This window comes from Nyctereutes procyonoides, unplaced genomic scaffold (genome assembly GCF_905146905.1).
Source record: "Nyctereutes procyonoides isolate TBG_1078 unplaced genomic scaffold, NYPRO_anot_genome, whole genome shotgun sequence".
Lineage (NCBI taxonomy): Eukaryota > Metazoa > Chordata > Mammalia > Carnivora > Canidae > Nyctereutes > Nyctereutes procyonoides.
Window position 1 is genome coordinate 5,280,498 of NW_026575142.1, and position 22,471 is coordinate 5,302,968.

The following is a 22,471-nucleotide window of genomic DNA, read 5'->3' on the forward strand; positions in this document are numbered from 1 at the left end:
GAGTGGGGGAAGGGGCAGGGTTCAGGTGGCATCTCTGGCCCCTCTGCAGCTGCCAGAGCCCTGGGAGATGCCTCATTGCCTGGAGCCTCGGCCTCTTGGTCTTTGCAACTAGCACCTCTGCGAAGCACCGGCTGGTTTCTGCACCTCACAGGTAGTAGGTACTCAGTAAACCCGGCTCCTTGCTCTCGGAGCCCGGTGGCCGACCCCCAACAACGCCCCCCCCCCCCCCCCCCCGCGCCAGAACGGGACTGGCCTCAGTCCGCAGGCCGGATGTCCATGCTGTGCTGCTGTTCCTTACTCCACTTCCTGCTTATGGAAGTGCAAGCGTTTAAAAAAATAAAAAAAAAAAGATTTTATTGATTTATTTCCCAGAGAGGGAGACAGAGAGTCAGAGAGACCAGGAGGCAGAGGGGCGGAGGGAGAGGGAGCTGCAGGTGGCCTGCTGAGCGGGGAGTCAACACCGGGCTGGGCCCAGGTCACGGCCTGAGCCCAAGGCAGCTGCCTAACAGATTGAGCCACCCGGCGCCCCCCGAAGCGCCTTTCCTTAAGGGACAGATGGGGACCAGATTACAAACACAAGCCTGGGGTAAGTTTCAAGCGTGTCGGTACTTAAATTATCGACAAAAACAAGACATTATAATTTTTTTTTTTTTTTGAGATTGGTCAAATTCAAATTTTGGCAAGATGGCTATTTTGCGCTGAAAACCTCTAGGAAGATCTTTTTTTTTTTTTAATCTGTTTGGTCTTTTATTTTTATTGATTTAAAATTTAATTCCATGTGGTTACCATACAATGTTATATCAGTCTCAGGTGCACAGTATCGTGATTCAACGATACTATCGTGATTCAACCTTTGCTTGAAATCACTGGAAGTCTCGTCAGAAAATTAGTTGGAAAAAAAAGATGAAAAAAAAAAAAGAAAATTAGATGAAATGCCGATGACCGTGTTGCCGTGATGCTTTCTGAGAAGACCGGCTGGCCGTGCTGGGCCTGGGGTCCCTTCCTGAGCATTTGAGAGCCCGGAAGTGACTCACAGCCCCAGTGGGTGCCAGGGCGGGTGTGGAGCTGCAGCTCTGGGGGGTAAGGTGCCACGTGGTTGCTCCGAAGCGCCCCCAGCCCCCCGAAGAGCCACCGCATGTGCTTTGGGGAGCCTTTCGAGGTCCTGGAACCAGGTCTCCATGGATCTTTCTCAGGAGGGTATTGGTACATTAGTTATTTGCATTTGCACCTCGACAGCCTTCTCAAATCTTCTCAAAAATCTTTGAATTTCATCCTTAGTTCTAAAAAATGAGTTTTGTTTATTTTTAAAGATTTTATTTATTTATTCATGAGATAGAGAGAGGGAGAGAATGACAGGCAGAGGGAAAAGCAGGCTCCATGCAGGGAGACTGATGCAGGACTCGATCCTGGTCTCCAGAATAATACCCCGGGCTGAAGGTGGCGCTAAACTGCTGAGCCATCCAGAGATCCCCTAAAGAGTGAGTTTTAAAAGATTCCTATTGCTACGTGCAACAAAATAGCCTTTATCTGATTCTCCAGCCACTTGTGTGTTGCCTGCAAATGATTTCGTCTGCCCTTTCTTCAGCAGACAGGGGGAAAGGTCTGAGGCAGTCAGCTGCCCTGCATGCAGCCCAGGGGCACTTTCCAGAAGGATTCTGTCCTTTTAACAACTGGTTAAATAAAACCCAGTGAATAACGTAAGACAAACAAGCCACCTATGATCCACTTCCTCGGAGGACCCGGATTCACCCTCCCTTAGTTCTCTCTGAATGTGGGCCTGCTGGAAGGCGCTCACTTGGGGCTAAGGCTCATCCACTAGCGGAGACTGTAGGTCACATCTGATTTGTATTTCCCTCACCATCACATCGCCTATTTTTCAGACTTCACTGTTTATTCAAATCGTATCTTATTTCTCTTTAAGATGGTTATTATTTTTTTATATTTTTGGCATTAAAATCTTAATATTTAAAGTATTGCGTTCTAAATTACATCAGCTCGCATTTCTCAAATGCCTATTTCGAAAGAAATATTAGATGAATTCCCTTCTTTAAAAAAAAAGAAAAAAAAAGAAAGAAAAACCATACATGCCATCTAGGAGGACAGAGGACACCCAGATGAAATAATAAGAAACAATTTTCAGGCAGTAACGGGACAGGTGCTAAAGAATAATTTGCAAAGTCGAACAAAGTTCAAGAGGAACTAACTAGAAAAATGCATGGAACCAGGCAGTGTACCCAAAAGCCTTGAGGGAGGCAGTGAATTTTATTTGGATTTTGATAAAGACAGATTTGGATTAGAGGAAAACGGTGGGGGCACCTCGTAGACCAAGTGGATCATTTCTGTGCCGGGGGAGGAAAGCAACCTCCATTTCAGAGACTCGCGGAACCATAAAGACAATTAGCTTGTGTCTTCTTCTAAGACTTACGATGAACCCGAGAACATAAATAGCACAGAATCTACTAGATCCACTCTTTGCTTCTTCCTTCCAATTTATTGAAAATCCCAGCCACCTATTAGATGCAGATTAGCTCCCAAAGGCTCTAATACCCTCGATTTTCCAATCCCCCCCCCCCACCTTGCACTTGCGGTATCACTTTTCTTTTTCTTTCTTTCTTTCTTTTTTTTTTTTTGTATCACTTTTCATCTAATTCATTTCTGTAATTCTTGGCTTTATTTTCTTACACGACATGAAATAACTGTAGATCAAAGTTTGCATACTTGCTAAATGACTCGTTATCTATCATCTATTATGGGGTGTTTTTTTTTTTTTCTCTCCTAAATGGAACAAACTTTCTTCTGAAAAAAATTTACTGACAAACTGCTGTTTACGGTCGTCTTAGAGATAAAATTCCATAAACTCAAGGGAGCCGTGATGTTTTCGGAGTCGGGGCTGGGGGCTGGAAGCCGGCCTCTCCCCGTGGGCTCGGAAGGGGGGGGGGCATCTTTTTCCTGCTTCTTGCTGCCTGTGAGAAATGGCTGGATTCAAGCAGCGAAATATCTCAATGATGTAGAGCAGAGGTGACTTCCTGTTTTGTTTTAGGGTTTGTTTTCCTCTCTTCTCAATGAAGGCTGTGTTTTCTGACATTCTGTAATCCTTCTGCCTGGTGAAAGGGCAGGGTGCTGGGCCTCCCCAGGTCTCCCCCCCCACAATATGCCGGGGGGGGGGGGGGGGGGCTCATTAGTGGAGGGAGCGGACCGGGAGGGGATCTGTTTCCCATTTTCTTCTCTAGATTAAGCTACTTTGGTTGGGAAGGGTTTTCTTGTTGTCAGCGGCATCTTGATTGTCACTACCCGGGTGGGGTAAATTTCCTACACTTTTCTCTCAAGCGTTGGGCGAAACCTTTGGTGACAAGAGATAAATAGGAAGTGCCATTTTATTGTAGTGAGTGAAATCGGGGGAAAATATCCAAATACTTCAAAGCAGGTAGCTTTTCACTCTAAACCTTAAGAAGCAAAACTCCAAACGTTCTAATTCTGCAGGCAAACAAGACGAATTTTCTTTTAAAAACCTGTTTCTTGCTTCTGGTGGCCTACTTGTAATTATGTGCACCGTGCTGCCTCTTTCTTTTTCTCTTTCTTTCTTTCATTTTTCTTTTCTTTCTTTCTTTCTTTCTTTCTTTCTTTTCTTTCTTTCTTTCTTTCTTTCTTTCTTTCTTTCTTTCTTTCTTTCTTTCTTTTCTTTCTTCTTTGTTTCTTTCTTTCTCTTTTTTTGAAAGGCAGTGTCCCCCCCCCCCCCTTAGTTCTTCACAAAGCAGACTCTGTAGTCCTGACCTTGGGGCTGATAAAGCCCCACCACTGCGTGCAGGGGTGCTGTTTTCTGTGACTTGGACATTAAAGCGACATTGCTGACGTCCATCCTCCGTCTGGCTCGGCGGGGCCCATCCGCAGAGGGAGAGCTGTAGTTTGCTTACGGAGCTATCCCCAGGGCGCGAGGGTCCAGGGGGGGCTCCCAGGGGGGCAGCCTGGGGTACTCCTCCGTGACAGGTTGGGGCGGGCTTTCAGCGAGGGCGGGGTGGGGGAGCTCTTCTTTGCAGCCAGTGTGGGGATGGGGAGGAGGTGCACGTCCCAAGTCCGCGCCGGGTCTGGCGATCGCACCCTGGCTGCTCCTCGAGGCTTCCCTCCCCTCCACCTCAGCGCGCAGCCCTTCTCTCCCCCTCCCCGCCCCCTCCCGGGAACAGGAGCTGCCTTTCGGGGCTGGGAGTGCACGGGGTGGGGGGGTGCTCGGGGGCTGGGACTGCGCGGGGTGGGGGGGTGAGGGCTGGGAGTGCGCGGGGTGGGGAGTGAGGGCTGGGAGTGCGCGGGGTGCGGGGTGAGGGCTGGGAGTGCGCGGGGTGGGGGGGGTGAGGGCTGGGAGTGCGCGGGGTGGGGGGGGTGAGGGCTGGGAGTGCGCGGGGTGCGGGGTGAGGGCTGGGAGTGCGCGGGGTGCGGGGTGAGGGCTGGGAGTGCGCGGGGTGAGGGCTGGGAGTGCGCGGGGTGGGGGGGTGAGGGCTGGGAGTGCGCGGGGTGGGGAGTGAGGGCTGGGAGTGCGCGGGGTGCGGGATGAGGGCTGGGAGTGCGCGGGGTGAGGGCTGGGAGTGCGCGGGGTGCGGGGTGAGGGCTGGGAGTGCGCGGGGTGCGGGGTGGGGGCTGGGAGTGCGCGGGGTGGGGAGTGAGGGCTGGGAGTGCGCGGGGTGCGGGATGAGGGCTGGGAGTGCGCGGGGTGAGGGCTGGGAGTGCGCGGGGTGCGGGGTGAGGGCTGGGAGTGCGCGGGGTGCGGGGTGGGGGCTGGGAGTGCGCGGGGTGGGGGGTGAGGGCTGGGAGTGCGCGGGGTGGAGGGGTGAGGGCTGGGAGTGCGCGGGGTGAGGGCTGGGAGTCCGCGGGGTGCGGGGTGGGGGCTAGGAGTGCGCGGGGTGAGGGCTGGGAGTGCGCGGGGTGGGGGGTGAGGGCTGGGAGTGAGCGGGGTGGGGGGTGGGGGCTGGGCCCGCGGGGGTCTCGGGGCTGGGCCTGCGGAGGTCGGCGGGGCGGGCTCGGGGGTTGGGCGGGCCTGGGGGGGCGGAGCTGCGCCCGGGGCCGGGGCGCGGGACGCGGGGAGCGGCGGTGGGAGCTCCCGGCTCCGGTGGCTCCCGCGGCTCCGGCGGCTCCGGTGGCTCCGGCGGCTCCTGCGGGCTCGCCCCCCCCAGCCAGCACTGCCCCCCCCCAGCCTGCGGCCCCCGGCCCCCCGCCCCGCCCCCGTCCCCCACGTGGAGCCCCGCCCCGCCCCGCCCCGGCCCGGCCCGCGGGTGAGCTCCGGCCCCGGGTGGCTCCTTAGCCGGATCCGGGGACGCGACGGTCCGGGGCGCCCGCGGCCTCGGCGGAGTCGGGTCTCGCCTGCGGTCGCCTCCCGGGCCCGGACCCCGCTCGGCCCACGGCCGCCCCCGCGGAGGGTCCCAGGGGTCCCGGGCCGAGCAGCGGCGCAGCCCTCGGGGCGCGGGGTCGGGGCGCGGGGTCGGGGGCCGTCGGGGCGGGCGGCGGGAGGAGCCCGGGGGCCGGGGCCGGGGCCGAGGCGGGGGCCGGGCGGGCGGGCGCGGCGGCCCGCGGGGACCATGGCGCGCGGCGGCCCCGGAGGGCGGCTGCTGCTGCTGCTGCGCGCCGGCCTGCTCGCCCTGGCCGCGCCGAGCCTGCTCTGGGCGCCCGGAGCTCGGGCTGCAGCCTGCGAGCCGGTGCGCATCCCGCTGTGCCAGGCCCTGCCCTGGAACATGACCAAGATGCCCAACCACCTGCACCACAGCACCCAGGCCAACGCCATCCTGGCCATCGAGCAGTTCGAGGGGCTGCTGGGCACGCACTGCAGCCCCGACCTGCTCTTCTTCCTCTGCGCCATGTACGCGCCCATCTGCACCATCGACTTCCAGCACGAGCCCATCAAGCCCTGCAAGTCCGTGTGCGAGCGCGCCCGGCAGGGCTGCGAGCCCATCCTCATCAAGTACCGCCACGCGTGGCCCGAGAGCCTGGCCTGCGACGAGCTGCCGGTGTACGACCGCGGCGTGTGCATCTCGCCCGAGGCCATCGTCACCGCGGACGGAGCGGGTGAGCCCCCCACCCCCACCCCCACCCGGGGCCTCAGCGCGGGGATCGCCTCCCCATGGGTGGCTCCTGGGGGCACCGCGTGCGCCCCCCCCCCCGCCTCCCCCGCGGCTGCAGGGTCTCCAGCTGCAGGCTCAGACTGCGCGCCCCCCCCCCCCTTCTAGCCATTGGGAAAGCCTGCGTGGTTCCAGGGACCTCGCTCCAGCCTCGGATGTCAGTGGCATGTTTGCTCGCAGTCCAGTGTGAGCAATTACCTTCACCCTAAATCCGCCCTCCTCTCTATGGGATAGATTGTTCCTGCATTCCAGCCCCGGGTGTCTGGGAAGCTGCTGGGCCCCCTCCACATGCCGCACGCCTGCAGCCCTTTTGTGGAGGGCACAGGGGTGAAAGGGGTTATCCTCAAGGCAGCTGGCACCATTCACCCGTGCAAGGGCATTTTAATCGCCCCCCAAGCTCCACAGCCCGCTGTTGTGCTCTGCAGACCCTACCCAAACACCTCATCTCATGCCCTTTGTTCTGCGTGTGCATCACCCCCGTGTCCCTCAGGGTGTTCCCCTGCCCCCCCCCCCCAGCTTGCCTGCTCTCCGACAGTTAATGGAATCAGTCACAGGTGGTTTTCTCACAACTGGTCTCATGACAGTCGTGCCTTTGAAGACCCCAGCGAAACCCAGCTCATGATGGTTCATTGAATTCTCACTCTGTACCCCTCCCGCGTAGGACCCCTCAACTCAACTTGCACCCTTCATATAATTTCATATATGGATATATTTATGGTTGGTGGTTGGTCTTCTTTCATCCCATCTGGGGAGGAACTCTCTTATTAGATGTGATGACTTGATTGCCTCCTCTGTTCATTTCCTGGGCACCTCCCCCCCCCACTTCATCTGCTTCTCAAGTTGCTCAGCCTGTGCTCACACCCTTAGTTCATTTCTAAGGGATGGTTCTTGGCTGTCAGAGAATTGATGGGGAAAAACTGCTTTCTGTGCACGCTGACCCGCTCAACATACAGTGAGCAAAGAGGCAAAAAGTACTGCAAACCCAGGAACAGAAAGATTCCAGAACCTTTTCCGTCATTGCCTTGCTCAGTGAGTCGGGCTTCTAAATACCTGTTGTTTTGCTGCTTTTAATCAAGAGCCCAGAACGGGCTGTGTGCTCTAAGCGGGGAGGAATGTATTTCTCTGGGCTAAAGGAACACTCTTGAGCCTTTGTACTCAGTAAAGTCACAGGCTGTGCAGATTCTGGAAGAGCCTGCTCAGTCGCTGCCCTGCTTTGCCAGGCACTTAGAATCAGTTAGATGCAGGCGCTTCCCTCTGGCCAGTGACTAGGAATGGGGTGGCAATGGTTCACTCTGAATAGCTTTCCTCCCCTTAAAGGAAAAGACTTGTTCTGAAACCTTTCTTGGAGACGGACCTGGACCTCAGACGAGCGAGGTTTGGCAAGGTTAACAGCTCTCAAAAGCCATGGTCAATATGGTTGGGAAGCAGTTTCCTTAAGTGTCCCCGAGTTACCTATCATTGGGGACCAGATGCAGAACAATTGCCTCATTGAAGCCCTCAAATAGGCCATGCATGGAAACAATTTGTCAGTATGTGGGACCTGGTTTCTGAGCTGCTTTAAAATGCCATAATATCCGCTTTGTTGACAGCAACCTTGCTAGAAAAATAAGTAGGCTTAGGTGGCAGTTGGAACCATATTTTTATGACCGTCTCCCTTTTTTACCACAACCTTCAGTGTGAATCAGAGAGCCTGGTGGCAGGAGGGGTGGGGAGGGGAATGGAGAGCTGGATTCCAACCGAAGGGTCTCCTGGCTTCCGAGGCCAGCTTGCTAAAAATTGCATTCCCTGTCCTGGGTCAAACTGTCAGGCACCTGGAGTTACTTAGTCACTACCATATGTGGCCGGTTTAATTTACGATGCAATATACTCTTTGGTTCAGTGGGAGATGATAGTTCCCGAAGCACTCCCCCGCCTCTTCCTTTAGGTATAAACAGAATTGCTTATGTTTTAGGATTAGAATCCGGCCTCCGAATATGAAAATGAGGTCTCCCTGAATAAAAGGGGCCACCCTTCGCATTCCTTCAATGCCAAGAGGACTTTCAAATCCTAGCGTTCAGGGATCTGTTCCTTCCTAGCACAGTATGATCCCACAAACGAGTCTAGGCCCGTTTACAAAGCAAAGTCTTACAGAAACGGATCAGTGCTTCAAACTACTCTTTGCTTTCGAAATACTAAGGGCCAGGGTACATTTAAAAAAGAAAAATAAAAAAAAAGCTCACATCCTGACTATTATGGACAAATTTACGTGGAATTTGTTCTCTGTCCACATTGTATATTTATCACGGGGTTGGGGCTTCCTGCAGCTGCTGCATCCGAGGATTCACGTCCTCCGTTCAGACCCCTGGTCCCCTCTCGAGGATGGGGGGGCGAGCAGGGTGTGGGCTCGGAGCCCGCAGACCAGGTGCTCAGTCTGGACCCCTCTCAGGTGTTATTTTGGGGAACTTCTGTAACCTGTGTGAGCTAAAGTCTTCGGACTGTGTGGGGCCTGGGAGATGAGATGAAGCAGCCTGGTCCCTGGGGCGCGGGCCCTGACAGATTGTGCTGCTGCTTTGCTGTTTTGCCCTGATTACCGTCCTTCCATCAAGATGAGTTTTTTTTTTTTTAAGATTTTATTTATTTATTCATGAGAGAGACACAGAGAGAGGCAGAGACACAGGCAGAGGGAGAAGCAGGCTCCATGTCGGGACTTGATCCCGGGTCTCCAGGATCACGCTCTGGGCCGAAGGCAGGTGTTAAACCGCTGAGCCACGCAGGGATCCCAAAATGAGGTTTTTCTTTTTTGAAATGGTCCCCTGGCCAGTGCGGATGCAGCCTGGAGCTTTTGTCACTTCGGCTCTGGAACGCAAGCTTCACCCCCGGCCCATTGGGAAAGCGGATCTTCCTGCTGAACCCATGAGCTTCAGGTTTCATTTTGCGTGATTGACCCGGATCTCAGGCACCAGATCGAGTCCCTTGGGGAGCAGCAGGAAGGAGGAGAGAATGAGCCTGATGGGCGTCTGCTGGTGACAAGCGGCGTGTCTGGGAAGCGCAGAGAGCAAGGATCCAAGAACACGCATGGTCTGACATGAGCAGCCGCTGCTCCCGGCCCTGGGCTCGGGCAGCGCCGGTTTCCGGGCCGCTGTCAGTCTGTCACCCCGGCCCTTGCTTGACACAGTCCTCCGGGCCCGTCCTGCCTGCTGGGCCACCGTGGGGTCACTCCTCCACGCTCCCGGAACAGGCCGCCTTTTCCTTCACCCTGGTCTACAGATATTTGAGGGGCCAAATACCAAGAAGGCAGAATGACGTAGTGCGATGGCCGGAGAATGGAATGGGAAGGACAAGTGGAGACTTCCGACTCAGGCGGAGAGAGCACGGTGCTGTGGTCCCTCCTCACGGGAGACACTGCGGGGCGCTCTGGTGGCCCAGGGACGCGGGTCTCCGAGGGCCGAGGCTGACCTGCGCAGTGGGCATAGAATCTTGTGTAGGCCCCAAGCCTTATTTTAAGAATTCATTTTTTATCTCATTACTTTTTTTTTAAATTTAATTTATTTATTCATGAGAGACCCAGAGAGAGAGAGGCAGAGACACAGGCAGAGGGAGAAGCAGGCTCCCTGTGGGGAGCCCGATGTGGGACTCGATCCAGGGACTCCGGGGTCACGACCTGAGCTGAAGGCAGACACTCAACCACTGAGCCACCCAGGTGTCCCTGTTTATCTCATTCCTGCCAAATTTCCAAGTAGTTGTTGCGATAAGTAGCAAAACTAAGCTGTGCTGGGCCTTTCCCCTTCCAGTAGGTGAATAGAAGGACGGACACACGGACGTGACTAGTCCAGAACTGGTCTCCTGTGTGCAGTTTCACGGGTTTAGAGCGGGAGGCCCTCCACTGGAACTCCGGCTTCGCGTGGCCCTGAGGCCCTGAGCGAGTCGGTGGAGAGTGACGTTGGCAAGAGGAGGACGGAGGAGGACAGAGGCGCCTCGCCCGAGAAGCGCTGGTAAATGGCAGAGCAGGACGGCGTGGGAGTTAGCGACAGCAGCCTGCTGGGCCACCGGTGTCCTGGCAGGAGCGGGATCAGCTGCAGCAACCCGCAGGGCAGCGGCACCCCGTCCCCCTGCTGCTGGGGGGGCAGCCTGGCCCTGTGACCGCCTGCTGGCTGTGCTGCCCGTGGGAAGGAGAGCAAGGCCAGCTCGGGGACAGGCGGTCCAGCAGAGGCCACCCTCCGCCACCCTCTGCCACGCTTCGTGTCTCCTGAAGAAGGAAGGGACTCGTAATGTAACTTAAGATGAAGAATCTGTCACTGGCTCTTAGGCTGCAGTTAAAGGATCAGGTTCTGGGCATTGTCGCTTGAAGCCCCCGTACACGTAGCCTGAGAGCTCCGAGGCGGCCGGGGGCAGGTGTTCCAGGACACGACAGGTACGTGCTGCCCCTTGGGGAGGACCGAGTAGGTCCCAGGCCCCCGTCCGACCCCCAGACCTCAGGGGCAGCGCCTCGGAGTGAACTCTCGTCTCCTTCCCCGCGTCGGCCAATGCTTCCTTCTGTGTTGGCTCCAGGCCCCAGAGCCACCCTGATTCTAGCACCTCCCCCTTTTATGTTATTTAAGATTTTATTTCTTTGGGAGAAGGAGCAGGAGCAGGGGGAGGGGCAGGCTCCCCGCAGAGCAGGGAGCCCACGTGGGGCTCGAGCCCAGAGCCCCGAGGTCAGGCCCCGAGCCAACGGCAGCCCCTAGTTGTACCCCCGCGTTCAAGTGTCCCTGAACCTGCTCTGAATCCAGTTTCCTTCCTTCTCCACTGCAGCTCATTCAGCTTGGGCCTCCAGTGGGTCCCCCGGGTCATGGGTCCAGGGCAGTAACGGCTTGCTGCCCACAGCCCGATGCCCTCTGTGCAGAGGGTGTGCTGCTGACATCGGCGGTGCCTGGGCCCGGCCTGCACGGGCCTCTCCCCCGCCTCTCTGGCTGCAGCTCCCCTCTGCGTTAGCCTCGCTGCAGGGCTTGGGGGCCCTCGGTCAGAGCGGCAATCTCTGTCCATACTTGTGACACATGATACTTTCTATTTGGAACCTGCCCCCGCTACCTGACCTTCACCAGCAGCTTTGGGACTATTCTGGAAACTTCTGTGACTCCTCCTAGAAATCTTTGGGGCATAAAACCCAATAATGCCTACGAATAATTTTCACTTAAGATGACTTTGTCGGAATGCCTAAGTTCAACTTTCTGAAAACAACTTTTTTTGGATGATTTATGATCAGAAAACTTTTTTTTTCTCTTAAAATTCTAACAACGGATACCTAAATGCTTTTATAAACAGAAATATCTTCCTGTGACTAAGAATGAGAGAAGAAAACCATTTTCCTAGGTTCAGCTATATCAAGAGTTTTCTTTCCCCCGGGAGAAGAGATTTATTTTTCATTTTTATTTCAACATTTCAGGACTTAACAGTTATTTTACACGTGGATTAATATAATTTCTTCACTTACAGAGAGCTCATTTAAAAAAAATGTATTTGAGAGAGAGAGTGTGCGCGTGCACATGTGCGAGTGGGGCAGGGGCAAATGGAGGGAGAGAATCTCCAGCAGACTCCTCGCCGAGTGTGGAGCCCGGAGGCAGGGCTGGATCCCAGGACCCTGAGATCATCACCTGAGCCGAAATCAAGAGACGGACGCTTAACTGACTGAGCCACCCAGACGCCCCCAGAGAGATCATTTTTGTATAGATCGTATGTGTGTTACCATGATTATTGGACTTTTTCAGGAATAAAACCATTGGCATGTTACTCTAACACTTCATTTATCATGAAGAAAGTCTTTGAATAGAATGAAAGTCATTAAATTAATAGTATATGACTGAGTTGAACCTCACGTTTTAGAATCAAGTATGTGTTGCCTGGTGGTTACTGTCTTTCCTTGTATATAGCTTTTTAAATACCAGAAGAATAACAGCTAAGGAATTTCTTTGAAAATTGAAAAAACAAACAAACAAACAAACAAACCGGATGATGATTCCCAAGCCTGAGAGAATAATTCACTAATTGTAATTTTGAGTGCTGTTGTCCTAAAATGGTTTTTAACCATTCCTTTTTAATCATGATACATCCTATGAAGAAAAAGGACAGAGAAAGGATGGTATTTCCTTTTAGGATCAGTGATAACTCCTATAACATGAAGCGTTAATGCAAAATTAAAGCTTGCGTAGGAGTATGGAGTTGAAGTGTCCATAAGAATCTATAACTAGAGGAATCACTGAACTCTACCTCTGGCCCAAGAAATACATAGTATGTTAATTAATTGACTTAAAATAGTAAAATAAAATAAAATAAAATAAAATAAAATAAAATAAAATACTATATTGCTAGGGGCAGCAGGTCTCAGCATGGTGTCTTGCCGAGGCGCTCAGTCACCGGAGGCTGCTTTCTTAGCTGGAACACAGAAGAGCTTTATACTCTTAGTCTCGTTGCCACGTCCGTTAATCGCGCTGGCTTGAGCGGTCCCAGCATGATGTGCTTCCTTTCTGCTGAGGGACGGTTTAGTTTACAGGCAACAAAGGGCATGAGAATGTGTTCTGGGTATTTTCCTTAGGCCCTAAGAATCTAACTACATGCTAGGAACGCATGAGGCGTCTATTTGTTGAAGAGATGCGTTTGCTGCTTTTGGGTGTTGGGTGAGGACTTAATATGTGCGTGGACCTCATCGTGTCAGAAATTTCGTGAGACCCCCAAAACTTCTTAAATCCTGAAATTTTATGTGTAGTCGGTGAGGATTCCAGAGAGTGTGTCATCCTTTAATCACACAAGAGAACCGACGGTTGTCCTTACATGACCTGTGAGTAACAGAGAACCAAGCTCATGTCACTGATAAGAATCAACTTCCTTGAGGCACCTCGGTTTTTTACCCAAATTAAACTCATGACTGAATTAGACTTTTATACGGGAATTCTTGAAATAATAACGAATAAATGGTAATTGCTTATTCTATCACCTTTCAGATTTTCCTATGGATTCTAGTAACGGAAACTGTAGAGGGACCAGCAGTGGTGAGTATACCAGTACCTTCCTACTTTTCGTTTGTGTTCACATGAGCCTTCGTGACCTATCTACTCAAGTCTCATTTGGGTACATTTGTGCCCTACGTTTTAAAAGTAAACTTAAAAAAATCACTCATATTTTATTTAAAACATTAGCATTTACTAACATTGATGTTTTCTCTTGGTCATCAAAAATTGTGTGGATTTTGTGAGTTCTGTGGGTTTTAATGCAGGAATAGATGTCCGTAACAGCCACCACAGTAAAGATACAGAACTATCATATCCCCTCAGAAGAAACTTGCTCATGGTGTCTCTTCATCATTACAAGCTTCTGCCCCCCTTAACCGCTGGTGATCACTGATCCCTCCTCCGCTCTAGCTTTGTCTTTTTGAGACGATCTTATACATGGAATGGTGGGGTCTGTAACCTTTTGAGATTGGCTTATTTCACTTGTCATAATGCCTTGAGCTTCATCCAAGTTGGTGCTGCATGTGGCACTATGGACTCGTAATTGCTAAAGATTTCATTGCTTGAGTCTACTACCGTTTGTTTAGCGATTCAGGCCTTGGAGGATTATCGGGCTGTTTCTAGTTTTGGTCAGTCATGGGTAGATCCACTATAAGCATTGGCATAAAGGTGTTCGAATAAACCTGTTCATTTCTCTAGGGTAAGTAGGAATAGAATTACTGGGGCTATATGGTCAGGGTGTGCTTAATTTTGTAAAAAAAACGGTGAAACTGTTTCCAAAATGGCTGTTCCATTTTACACTTGGGATGTCTCAGAGTTCGAGTTGTTGTGCATCGTCTGGCCTGTAGTATTTTAAGGTTTTTATTTTTTAAATCTTAGCTATTTTGATAGCTGTGGAGTGCTAGTTCACACCCCTCAAGGTAGTGCCGTATCCTGGCTATAAAGAACCATTTTTTTTGTTTCATCGATTTTCTCTGTTTTCAAATTTATTGGTTTCTGCTCATCAGTATTTCTTTCCTCTGCTTGTGTAGGATTTTTTCCCCCTTACAGAAGTTTAGATTATGAGTTGAGACTTTTCTTCTTTTCTACTATAGTAATTTAATGCTATAAGTATCCAGCTAAGGATGGCTTTATTTGCTTCTCACAAGGTTTGATAGGTTTTATTTTAATTTTTCTTCACCTTAAAATATTTTACAATTTCCCTTGAGATTACATTTTTGGCTCTTGAATTACTGAGGATTGTACTATTAAATTTGCTGCTGTTTGGAGATTTTTCTCTTTCCTTTATGTTGTTATATTTTATTCTAATTACCCTAGAGAACATACTTTGTATAATCTTGATTCTTTTAAATTTGTTAAGGTTTATTTTATGACCCAGGATATGATTTATCTTGGTGAATGTTTTATTTGCCTTCAGGAAAAGAATACATATATTCTGCAGTTGTTGGCTGGAATGTTCTATAATGTCAATTAGATTAGTTAATACTGTTGTTTAGTACTTTTATATTGTTGCCCATTTTCTGTGTACGAGATCTATTGATCACTTGATCACTTTGAGATGAATGTTTAAGTCTCCTAATATTGTAGCCTTTTCTATTTTCTTTTCAGGGCTGTCAGTTTTGGTTCATGTATTCTGAAACTCTGTTGTTTGGTGCATTCACAGTTAGTATTTTTATGTCTGATTAGGGAATCGACCCTTTGTCATGTAATGTCCCTCTTTATCTCTGTAATTTCCTCTGCTCTAAAGTCTTATTCCTTGGTATAAATATAGCTACTTCAATCTTCTTTTGATCAGCGTTTGCAAGGTATGTCTTATGTCTTTATCTTTTTATTTTAACATACCTGTATTATTATGTTTCAAGTAAATTTCTTGTAGACCTGGAATAATTGGATCATTTTTTGGTAGGTATTGATTTCTTTGTCCATTTTACCATCGTTATCTTTTTTTTTTTTTTTTTACCAATCGTTATCTTTTGATCAATGTGTTGAGACCATTTACATCAATGTGATTATTGATATATTTGTATTTAGATCTACCATTTTATTATTTGTTTTCTGTTTGTTCCTTCTCTTTTCATTCCTGTTTTGTATTTCCTAATTTATTTTGGATTAGGTGAATGTCTTTCACACACACGCACACATATATCTTTGTGTTATATATATATTCACAAGGTGTGTATATATATCATGAGAGTATATATAGTTGTATTTTTTCCAGACATTAAAAATGTTTTTTAAAAATATTTATTTATTTATTTTGAAAGAGAGAGAGAGAGAGAGAGAGAGAGAGAGAGAGAGAGAGAAAAGGTGGGAGGGGGAGGGGCAGAGGGAGAGGGAGAGACCGAATCTCACGCAGACTCCGAGTTGAGCATGGAGCCCATTGCATGGCTTGATTTCATGACCCTGAGATAGTGACCTGACCAAAACCAAGAGTTGGATGCTTACCTGGCGGAGTCAGCCGGGTGCCCTGACTTTAAAAATGTTTTAAGCAACTCAATAGGAGAATAGCTTACTGTGTTTACCCAGATGTTTTTAATTTCTGTTGTTTTCCCCATTTTCTAGTATTCCTTCTGCCTGAGGAGCATCCTTTAACACTTCTTTTAGAGCAGTTCTGGTGGCAATAATTCTCTTAGTTTTCCTTTCTCTGAAAGTGTCTTTCACCTTCATTCCTGAAGGACATTTTTCACTGGATATAGACTTTTGGGTTGGCTAGTTCATCCAGTGCTTTAAAAAGTTATTCCACTTACTTCTGTCCTCAGTGTTTCTCATGGGAAATTGGGAGTCATTCGAATCATTGTTCCCTGTATATAATGCATCCGTTTTCTCCGGTTGCTTTTAAGACTTTTTCTTGGTCTTTAGTTTTTAGCAGTTGGGTTGTGCTATGTCTGGACATTTGGTTTCTATTGGGATTATCCTGTTTAGGGTTAACTGTGTTTTTTGAATCTGTAAGTTTTAGCATTTGTCAAATTTGGGAAGCTTTCGGCAACCATTTCTTCAAATACTTATTTTTATAGCACATTCTCTTCTATTTCCAAGTCTATGATGATGTGAATGGTAGAGCTTTTGTTGTTGTCTCACAAGTCTCAGAGGCTCTGTTCATTTCCCTCCCCAACCTTTTCTGTTTGTTCAGATTAGGTAATTTCTCTTGGTCTGTTTTCAAGTTCATTGACTCTTTCCTTGATCATGTCTGTTCTGCTATTGAGCCCATCCAGTGAATTTTTAATTTCAGTTATTGGAGTTTTCAACATTCAAAATTTCCACTTGGTTCTTCTTTGTATCTTGTATTTCTTTGTTGAGACTTTCTATCTTTCCATTCATTTCAAGAGTTTTCACTATTACTTTTTGGAGAATTTTATAAAAGCTACCTTGAAATTATTGTTGCATAACTTTAACATTTGTGTCATCTGATTTCTTTTCCCCATACATTCTGAGATTTTTCTAGTTCTTCATATGCAGAGTAATTTATTGCATCCTGGTCATTTTGATTATTATGTTCTAAGAAATTTGAGTCTTATTTAAAGTTCTATGAAGAATGTTGATATTTTTGTTTTAGCAGGAGTTGATCTTGCTGGGTTAAAGCAGCAAATTCTGACTTGTCTTCTGTGAATTGTGATTTCAGTACCAGTTCCATTCTCACTCTTTGCAATGCCTTTCAGGTCCATCCCATGTGTATCCTGCCCAGTGGCCAGTGTGAGATCAGGGCAGTGACCTACCGCATGGTTTAAGTTTTCAAAGTCTATAGTATACTGTTTCGTGTCAGATTCATATATACCCAGGGGTGAACCTACCAGTTCATAAACAATTTTATGGATTTTTTATTTCTAAGTTCTTCCCTCTCTGTGGTCTTCTCAGTACTTTTCAGTTCCTTCGGGGCTCTTCTTTTTGGTCCTTTGGCTGGAAAGCTGGAGCTTTACTTATCCCACTCTGTGACTGACTGCATCTGAGGCCAGATGGTGGGAGGACAAAGCAATGGAACTTTGCCCCAATCTCATTTTTTTTTTTTTTTTGCCCCAATCTCTTGATACTACATATCTAATCAGAAGAGAAGGTTCTCCAACATCAGCAGTTTAGGATTCTGAGGGCTTCCCTTGGTGCAGCTGTTGTCAGCACTGCCCCAGGATTGCTTGAGGGCTGGAATACAAGAGAATGGGGTGTTAGAAGACACTTTTCCTACTTTTGATTCTTTTTTTTTTTTTTTAGATTTTATTTATTTATTCATGAGAGACAGAGAGAGAGAGGCAGAGACATTGGCAGAGGGAGAAGCAGATTTTTCGCAGGGAGCCCAATGTGGGACTCGATTTCAGGACCCTGGGATCATGACCTGAGCCGAAGGCAGATACTCAACTGCTGAGCCCCCCCAGGCGTCCCACCTGCTTTTGATTCTTAGCTAGAGGGCCTCTCCTGAAGGACTCTGCTGCATCATGCCCACTTACAGGCTATGGGCTGTGTTGAAACTAGGCCTGAGGAGACCAGAGGGGGAAAAATTGATGAACCTATTGCCACTTTGATAGTATTAGTCTTCTTCCCCAATCTCCTGCTACTATTTACTAGCCGAGTCCTTAAGTAGTTGCTTCACGTATTCTGTAGCTGTGTTCAGGGGGAGAGACATGGTGGCATCTAGTTACTCCGTCTTTCCTAAAATAAGCATTCAAATAAAGTATGACATACGTGCAAAAAACATGTCATAAGCACGTAGCTCAGTGACTTGTTACAAAGTAAACATTCTTGTGTAACCACCACACAGATCAAGATACATACCGTGACAGCACTCCAGAAGCCTCCTTGTACCTCTTCCAAATCACTGCTTCCATCCTTTTTCTCCAAGGGTAACTACTAGCAGAAATTCCAATAGCATCTATTAATTTTGATCTTTTGTGAACATATATATAGGGTGTGCCTTCCTTTGCTCTTCATTACCCTGTGTATAGTAGTTCTTCTGAATTTTCAGTGCTGTATAGTATTTCATCATATGAATATTCCACATGTTATTCTAATGTTCTTGGAATATTTAGGTCATTTTTAGTTTTTATTTCTATGATTAATGCTGTATTTGCTCTTATAAGAATGTTATAACTACAATTAATTACTATATACCTTTTCATTTCACGTTCCTGTGTCCTGCCTTGTAAGGTGTCTTTTTTTCTTTAAGATTGATTGATAGAGAGAGAGAGAGAGAGAGAGAGAGAGAGAGAGAGTCCTTCCCCTCTACGGCCTTGAGATTAGTGGGAAGTTCCTTTCTACATTTGCTTTCATTGCTGACTTTGCCTCCACAGTCCACACATCCATTCCTTCTTCATAGCTCCTTGAGTTCTCAGCACCTGCCATTCAAAGTAGAAACAACAAATAACGGTTGCACTTCCAAAAGAAAGAAAGAAAGAAAGAAAGAAAGAAAGAAAGAAAGAAAGAAAGAAAGAAAGAAAGAAAGAAACCCAAAAAACCCAGCTTTAGTTGTCTTTCGATGTGTTGAATCCCTGTCCAAATAAAAATATTTAATGGAAGAAAAGCAGGAGGAATTAGGTCATATAGAGGCTGGAGAAGATGCTGGTGGTGGGAGGGCTTAAGGGAAGATCTAAGAATGAGAAGATTTCCCAGTGGAAAGTAGTCAATCTGGTTTTATTTGTAGTAACTAATCAAAAATCAGCTTTGAATTTTGACTTTTCTCCTGACCTTGTTAAATACCATTAACTCCATACTTCTCTCCAAAGTCAAGGGAAAACAGAAACTTAGAGGGGAAAAATACCATTTTTTTTCTTTCTAAGAATCACATACCTTGAAACTATTAATGCTAAATTAAACAAACTACTAATATCAAGAGAATCACTTTAATTGTTCATTTACTTGTTCATCCTCTACAAGAATCATTCCATTGAAATGACCTGAGATCGTGACCTGAGCCAACATCCAGAGTCAATGCACTCAGGTGCCTCTGCCTTGTAAGGTGTCTTATATGTGGAAGTGGAACTTTTCTTTTATGGAGTTGTAAATAAGTTTGAAATACCAATTTTCATTAGACTGCAGCAGTTTTCACCGTTGATTTCCAATGAATATTGTTAAGAGTGACAGGGGTTCAACCGGAGGCCATGTCTGCCAGAGTTGCCCTACAAACATTTATCTGTGAAAAACGTAAGTGAATGAAAATGATTTATTTAGAATGATTTCATTACCTTCTTGATACAGTTGAGAATGTTCTTGGAGTGTCATAAAATCACCTGGAAATCATTGGTGTCCAGCGATGGTTCTATTTTAATGATCACCCCTACTTTATATTTGATCAAAACAAACCACAAGGCTCATTTGTATAGTACAGTTGGCTAAGTCACCATTTTTGGCAACTGCATGCGTGTGCTATCAAATTGTCCAGAAGTTATGGTTAGAATAATACAGCCCTTCAGTGTGTAAACGGAAGAAGATGGCATCAACAATACTATAAATAATATACGAAAATAGTTCAGTGTGTAAAACTACCTGGAATGAACGTAGTTTCCTGGGTTTAGGGTTGACTGTTCCTCTTTTACCAATGTTTTCCTGTTCCCTGGTATAATGGGAACCATGAAAACAAACTAACTAACAGGCAAAACCAAGCTCATTCTGCTTGTAAAAAAAAAAATGCACTGGCATATTCACATGTTCTGCAAAGAAAATATAAATTATTCACACGCAGAAATTCATGCCTTGGAAAAATGGAGCAGCCGAGGTTGACGAAACAAGGAATGAGGAAGATACAAAAACACTGTCACCCACATGTCCCCACTTTCAAAAGTGTTAAGCTGTTTCTGCTGGAATTTGGAAAAGAAATTCTTTTATTCCAGTTAAGTTATTCTTTGCCTAGAAGCTTCATAATTTTTTTCTTTTCTTACCTCCCTTCCTTCTTTTTTTTTTTTTTTTTTTTTTTGAGCTAATGACTGAACAGCTTCCAATCTGTGAGTATATTTTACTTTGTAAACCCACTCTCCCACTAAGGGGTGCATCACTTCTAGTTTCCATAACGTGGAATTTGGGGAAAAACAGTTCTAGTTTTATTCCACTGAGTCATTTGGTCTGTCAGATCAACACCGAAGATTAAGGCAGGTGCTCCAGGGATGCAATGAAAAGATCTATTTTGTATTGAAAGAATTCTCTCAGTTCCCCACTTTGTGATGGTGACCGGTTTATGAATTCCTATATTTGAAAAACACAAAGTTTCCGGGGGGTGGGGGGGGTGGGGGGGGTGGGGGATAGCGCTGGCAAATTCCGACACGAGCTAATTGACATAAGCATAACCGAATTACTTTACTGGTTGGTTTCCAAAGATATAAAATCAGACTGTACTGACTCTTGGTTTCCTTCTGATACATATTCAAATCCGGGAGACATCAGCAGCGTCCCCAGGGTAAGGTGGGCACTCACCAGGTTTCGGCTGGCCTCTCCCTGCCGGTTCAGGGGTGCTTCAGAGAAGCTCCCCTGGGTGGCTGAGTGGCCGCTGCTGAGTGCCTGCACCTGCCAGGCCGGTCCCAGCTCCCCCCTCTTGGGGTGGCCTATGCCCTGCTTGGGTAGTATAGATTCACTCTCTCTCTCCTTCTCCAAACTTCTTTCCTCCCCTTTGGCTTCCTCCTAATTTGGGGAAGGAATTTAGTTGTTTTTTTTTTTTTTTTTTTTTTTTGCTTTGGGTGCACATGTGTACTGATTCTAGCAGCTAAATTAACTTGGGTGCAACGCCTGCCCTTTATTGGGAAAAAATTAGGATGGATTAAAAAGTGGTCTGTTTATAAATTCACAGTAGCTTCCAAGTAGAGGCGCTTTTTTTAAAAAAAAATTCTTTGACACTTGACTCATTTTTATTCCTAAGCATTCTCCTCTTTGAGCTGTTTGCCAAATTGTGCCAGAGCTTCCCCTGCCTCCCAGCCCCCCAGCCAGTGCAGGCCTCTGCTCCTCCCGCCTTCTGGGGGCTTCTTCCCCTTGGAGCACCCAGCCACAGGGGCTCAGCTCTCCCTCCCCTGACTCCCCGACCCCGGGTCTTATCTCTGTCAGGGGCAGAGCCCGCAGTACTCCTTGGATAAACACCTCTCCCTGAGTCACCCTGGACCTCAGATACAGCCTCGTTAATAATTAAGGCTCTCTTTGTATCGCAGATTTCCTCCTGGCAACTTTCTTTTTTAAATGTGTGGCACCATTGTTTTCTCAGGTCCCCAGGATTGAAACTTCAGTTTGTTGGTCCCTCCCCCTCACTGGCCCTTAGAAGGGCCACTTCCTCCTACCAGGCCTCCCCAAGGCCAGGACATGGGGAGAGGGAGTGAGGGAAAAGGGCTCCCTGCACCCCTGGGGGGCTGGGGGGAGGTAGATAGATGGCTGATGATCTTTTTTTAAAAAAAGATTTTGTTTATTTATTTGAGAGAGAGTGCTGGAGGGGGAGAGGGAGCAGGGAAAGGGGCTGAGGGAGAGGGGGAATCAGGCTCCCCCATAACACTTCCAGTCTCACGGGAGAAAGTGGACAGATCTCATGGACTACCCATATTTTGTGCATCCCCAATGATTCTTAGATCCAGAAGTGTTGTGGGGAACAGTTTATTTAAAAATTTCTGAAGGCATAAATCCTAAAGGAATACGCTAAATTTCCTTTTCTTATTAATACAGGGTTAATCCCCTCAAGCTTTTTATTTTATTTTATTTTTTTAAATTTTTTTAATCCCCTCAATCTTAAACAGTTCCCTTTTACAAAGTACAAATTACTATGAATAGAGACCTTTATTACAACATTTGAGGTTTGTTTTGTAGGCTAAACTGAGCAAGGGTTATTTTTGCTTTTTAAAGCCTTGTTACAGGGATCCCTGGGTGGCGCAGCGGTTTGGCGCCTGCCTTTGGCCCGGGGCGCGATCCTGGAGACCCGGGATCGAATCCCACGTCGGGCTCCCAGTGCATGGAGCCTGCTTCTCCCTCTGCCTGTGTCTCTGCCTCTCTCTCTCTCTCTCTCTGTGTGTGACTATCATAAATAAATTAAAAAAAATAAATAAAGCCTTGTTACATTACCTGTGTTCACCAGTCAGCTGCATCGCCTTCTGCACATACTGCTCTTATCCAAAAGGAAATCTAATAGATTCTTTGCCTTATGCATACGATTGGGAAATAAATATTTTTCTAAACATGTAATGAACAGCTGCTAAGCCGTGGCACACTTCAGTTTATGGAAAAATGAAAGGAATGTCTCATGAATTTGTATGTTCCTGGCACTTTCTCGATATATAACTCACTTACAATAAAAGGCATAATGCAGCGTGTGCCACATTGAATTTTGGCAACTGTGTACGCCTACATGGCTCTCACGGTGATCAAAATAGAGAGCATTTCTAGCACCCCTAAGAATCCCTCCGGGCCCAGTCACCCACCCCACTGTGAGGCAAGCACAGGTGTCGTTTTTTGTCACCCTACATTGGTATCCGT

The 22,471-nt window shown here is 47.9% G+C and overlaps 1 protein-coding gene across 1 annotated transcript in view; it reads left to right on the forward strand.

The window, feature by feature from the left end:
- The first annotated feature begins 5,528 nt into the window (after positions 1 to 5,528).
- FRZB (frizzled related protein) overlaps positions 5,529 to 22,471 on the forward strand; it is a 31,294-nt gene continuing 14,351 nt past the window's right edge. The window contains exons 1-2 of the mRNA XM_055308174.1: positions 5,529 to 6,045; positions 13,052 to 13,099. Coding sequence (XP_055164149.1) covers positions 5,562 to 6,045; positions 13,052 to 13,099 — 532 coding nt within the window. The 5' untranslated portion in view covers positions 5,529 to 5,561. The remainder of the gene's footprint in view (positions 6,046 to 13,051; positions 13,100 to 22,471) is intronic.